Source organism: Myotis davidii, unplaced genomic scaffold (assembly GCF_000327345.1).
Source record: "Myotis davidii unplaced genomic scaffold, ASM32734v1 scaffold523, whole genome shotgun sequence".
Lineage (NCBI taxonomy): Eukaryota > Metazoa > Chordata > Mammalia > Chiroptera > Vespertilionidae > Myotis > Myotis davidii.
In genome coordinates this window covers 501,536-506,304 of record NW_006295054.1, presented here as the reverse complement: position 1 = coordinate 506,304, position 4,769 = coordinate 501,536, and the positions used below count along the sequence as shown (strand labels likewise).

At 43.3% G+C, this 4,769-nt stretch overlaps 1 protein-coding gene and 1 long non-coding RNA gene across 2 annotated transcripts in view; one reads left to right on the top strand and one right to left on the bottom strand.

Annotated features, from left to right (window-relative positions):
- Positions 1-6: 6 nt before the first annotated feature.
- Positions 7-4,769, top strand: part of LOC102774014 (chromosome unknown open reading frame, human C12orf56) — a 68,758-nt gene continuing 63,995 nt past the window's right edge. The window contains exon 1 of the mRNA XM_015567751.1: positions 7-269. Within this exon, the coding sequence (XP_015423237.1) occupies positions 18-269 (252 nt within the window). The 5' untranslated portion in view covers positions 7-17. The remainder of the gene's footprint in view (positions 270-4,769) is intronic.
- LOC107184077 overlaps positions 889-4,769 on the bottom strand; it is a 46,846-nt gene continuing 42,965 nt past the window's right edge. Inside the window, exon 2 of the long non-coding RNA XR_001514901.1 lies at positions 889-1,194. This is a non-coding gene — a long non-coding RNA (uncharacterized LOC107184077). The remainder of the gene's footprint in view (positions 1,195-4,769) is intronic.

Below are 4,769 nucleotides of genomic sequence, written 5' to 3'. Positions count from 1 at the left end.
GGCCGCGGGCGCCCCGCATGGCCAGCCCCCCGGGCTCCGGCTTCCCGGCGCGGACCCACAGCCGCCTGGACGCGTTCCTGCGCAGGCACCTGGCGCCCGAGGTCTACGATGCCGTCCGCGCCTACGAGCCGTGCGTCGTCGTGTCCGACTCAGAGAAGCACGCCTTCAGGTACCTGGTCCTCAGCGACCGGCTCCTCTACCTGACCGAGGTCCCGCCCAGGTCCATCCGGCGAGTCGTGGCGCTGCGGGACGTGCTGGCCATCGACCTGGTGAGGGGCACGGGCGGGCAGTCGGGTTCCTGAGCATCCTTTTTTTGCCCCCTCCCCCCACTCTGCCCGCTCCGCGCGGGAAGGAAGAGGAGAAGGAAGACCGTCCCCTTCCCTCCCTGGACTCGCGAACTCTTTAACTCACTACAGTACTAGCAGCCACAGAGGGGAACTGGATGGCTGCGTGCATTCCGTGTAAAGATGTCTTGCCCGTCACACCCCACTCCCGCCCCCAACAGGGCTACAGATTTGAGAATCTAGCCTGGTATCAAACGTACCCAGCTTGCGCCAGGCACTGTGCTGCTCAATGAGGATGCAAAAATGAAGGAGGGTTCCTTCCTAGAGACAGAAAGCCAACCCCAATGCAGATACATGCCATGTGATAAGTGCTATTATGCCTTGTTTACTTTTTTTTAAAAAATCTCCAGCGTTTAGAGCATGTTAGGTGTTCAGTTTGAATGAACGAATGAATGCATTAATGAGATAGGTGTGCACAGGATGCTTGGCAATCTCAGGCGGATCGCTTGATCCACACTGGGCTCAGGTCAGACTGGAAAGACGCCCTTGGAGGGACTGTGATCAGAGTGGAGCCTTGCAGGAGATACAATCTAGCAGAGCCACGCCTTGCCCCAGTTTTTATTGTGCTGCTACTGTATCCCTTTTACTCCAGGAATAGATTTACCTTATAAACCAGCAACAGATTGGAAGCAGTCTCTCTTCTCCACTTACTGTTCTCCCCTTGGCTCCCGTTGTCAGAGCTGCTTTCCAGGTGTGTTCTTCGTTTTCCCATTGGGGGCAGGTGTCTAGCCTTGTCTCCCCGAACCCCCCCCCCCCCCCTTGTCTGAGTCTTTATGTTCCCAAGGGAGAGGCTGGTGAGACTCTTGATGAAGCTGTTTTGCCAAGAGAATCATAACTTGTTTGGAATAGTCTGTAAGAAGAGAATAAAATTAATGAAAACATTCTTTTTTTTTTTCCTACTTAAAAGGCCTCTGTGGGATAATAGCACAGTGCAAATTAATTCTTTTGTTTGTTTTTTAAAGTAAAAGTTGGGAAGAATCCTACAAAAAGGCTTACCAATTTATTTGGTCATATTGTAGGTACAAAATTTCAAGCATAGAAAGATGCTGAACAAATATAGGATTTGAGCACAACTGCTTGAATGTCAGTTTTGCACAATAGAGTTTAACTTTGGTTTAAGTTGGGGTAGGCAGGTTAATGGCTCCCGAGAGAAATCCCTGGAACCTGTGGATATGTTACATCATTACATGGCAAAGGGAACTAGGTTGCAGATGGAGTTGAGGTTGTTTGCTAATTAGCTAACTTTAAAATGGGGAGATTATTTTGGATTACCTGGGTGGGTCCAAGGTAATCACGAGTCCTTAAAAGTGGAAAAATGAGGCAGAAAAGGAGTCAGTGGCAGAGTGTTATAGCATGAGAAAGACTTACTCGTTTTGAAGGTGGAAAGAGGCGACAGGCCAAGGAAAAGGTCAAGAATTGGGTTTGCGCTTCCAGAAGAAATGCGGGCCTGCTGACACCTTGATTTTAGCCCAGTGAGACCCATTTCAGACTTCTGTACTCCAGAACTGTAAGAGAATAAATGTGTGTGGTTTAATACCACCAAGATTGTGGTAATGTATGACCGTAGCAACAGGAAATTAATACAGTAGTTTTCCCTATTACAGTGTTTTAAAATGGGTAATTATTTTAAAAAAATATTGCACCAATGAGAAATAAATGTAATCATGCTAAGCACACATTCCTTAAAAATCTATTTTTCTGAGTTTTAATAAAATAGTTCTAGGGTTATTATTATAGTTCAGTGGCTGTACTAACCTCCATCGGATATGTACAAACAGGTGTTGCAGAATTGTTTTACCTGGTATCAATTAATAACCACAGATGTAGTTGACTATCATTCTCCCATGAACACTAGGTCCTTACTTAATATCACAGTGTATAGAATTTTCCTGATTTCTGTGTTATATCTCATGTGGTTGTCCTCCTATCTACGCTAACAAAAGACCAGAACTTGGATTGGGTACAAGTGATATTTCATTTGCATCAAAGATCAGCTTAAGTTGCACCTGGAGATCTCAGTAGGCCTATGCTATGATTCATCTCCTAAAAAAAAGAAAAAGAGTTTCTAAGGTTGCTTGGGCAAAGCTTTTATAAAAGGCCGACATTTTCCTTAAAAGTTACTTTTAAAATTATTCCCTAGAGTTCTGCTCTTGTTGTATGCATCAAAACATTATTCTTTAAGTGCTTCTAAGATTAGACACATATCGTTAAAGTGTGAGCACCAAATATCTAGAACAGTCTGTGAATTTCCTAAGGGCTCCCTCCTAACAGTTACAGAGGAAAAAAGAATCAACTCCAGCAGCACTTGTCTCCACTCTCCTCTCTTTCTTCTTGTCCTTTCACCACTGCCCCCTCACAGAGTGTCTGCTCTCAGCCATCCCAGGCTCCGGCTGGCCTCTCGGAGAAGCAACAAATGCACCTTTTACAGTCTGTCTTGTTTGCCTGCAGTGTTATTTCATGTCCTCCTCCTTCAAGGTAGTTCAGATCACCATGTTCACAACCCTCCTCCTACACTTCCGTTTTCTTCTCTTCCTCCTTCTCCTCCTTTTAAAAATGTAAAACACATTCTTAGCTTGGACCAGGTTACAGGCTATGCTGAAGGGACTTGCCAATTGATCCCTGCTTTCCCCCTTTCTGTATTCAGATCCTACACTTTTCTCTTTTTGGTTAATCCTCACCAGAGGATATTTTCCCATTGATTTTTAGAGAGAGTGGAAGGGAGGGGGAGAGACACACTGGGAGAAACATTGATGTGAGAGAGGCACCTGGATTGGTTGCCTCCCACACGTCCCCTGTCTGGGCTGGGGATTGAGCCTGCAACTGAGATACTCGCCCTTGAATGGAATCGAACCTGGGACGCTTCATACCCCGGGGCCAACGCTCTATCCACTGGGCAAAACTGACTAGTGCAAGATCCTACACATTTTCTAGGCTAAGCCCAAGTGGATCTGTCTTCAAATCGAGTTTCCTTGGCTGGGCCCAGGATGGCAGGTTTTTGGTCTGTTTTGTTCATTGCTGTGTCTCTGGTTCCTAGACCACCATCTGGCACAGCTGAGATGCCTAATAAATATTTGTTTAATATTCAATGTAATCTGTCTCTTCTCTTTCTGAATTTATTGTCTGCAGTATACATTTGGGCACTTTATAATACATTTTATTCAGCTTTTGCGTTCTACCAGTGTAGACTTACTTGGTCAAGTTTTTTAACTTCTACTCCGTGCCTCAGTCGAACCTGGGACGCTTCATACCCCGGGGCCAACGCTCTATCCACTGGGCAAAACTGACTAGTGCAAGATCCTACACATTTTCTAGGCTAAGCCCAAGTGGATCTGTCTTCAAATCGAGTTTCCTTGGCTGGGCCCAGGATGGCAGGTTTTTGGTCTGTTTTGTTCATTGCTGTGTCTCTGGTTCCTAGACCACCATCTGGCACAGCTGAGATGCCTAATAAATATTTGTTTAATATTCAATGTAATCTGTCTCTTCTCTTTCTGAATTTATTGTCTGCAGTATACATTTGGGCACTTTATAATACATTTTATTCAGCTTTTGCGTTCTACCAGTGTAGACTTACTTGGTCAAGTTTTTTAACTTCTACTCCGTGCCTCATCGGTAAAATGGAGATAACAGCACCTTACTTACAGAGTTGTTGGAAGGAGTAAATTAACAAATGTAGCACTTACAAAAGCACTTGGCACATGATAAGAACTACATACAGGTTAGTTATAATAATCTCTATTCCCATATAGTAAGTCAACTAAGGTTCCCCAGGAACCTGTAAGATCCATATTATTATCCCCTTTCCAAATTAGGACACTAAGCTTTAGGAGATTTAGGAAATTTGGAAAGAAAATAACTGTTTTTGAGCATTTATTATATATTAGGTGTTTTAAAATACATGATCTCATTTATTATTCTTGAAAACCTACCCATCTTTATCCCAAACCATGTTCATCCCTCAGCTTTCCCTATTTTAGGAAATAACACCTTCCATCATCTTTCACTCTGTCTTTCTCTTACTCCCACATCTAACATATTCGTACATCCTCTTTTTTAAAAAATGTATTGAGATAACATTGGCTAATAACACTATTTAAATTTTAGGCATTCAATATTATAATTTGCTATCTGTATACACCATTGTGTGCTCACAACCCTAAGTCTGGTTTCCTTTTTTTTTACCATATATTTGACTCCCTTTACCCAATTCACCCTCCTCCCACCTTCCTTTCCTTTTAGTAACCACCATTCTGATGTCTGTATTGGAGTTTGTTTTTATTTATTTTGTTAGTTCATTTGTTACTTTTTTTTTAAATGTGCAATGCACTCACTTTAAATATATATTTTATTGATTTTCCACAGAGAGGAATGGAGAGGGATAGAGATTTAGAAACATCGATGAGAGAGAAACATCGATCAGCTGCCCCT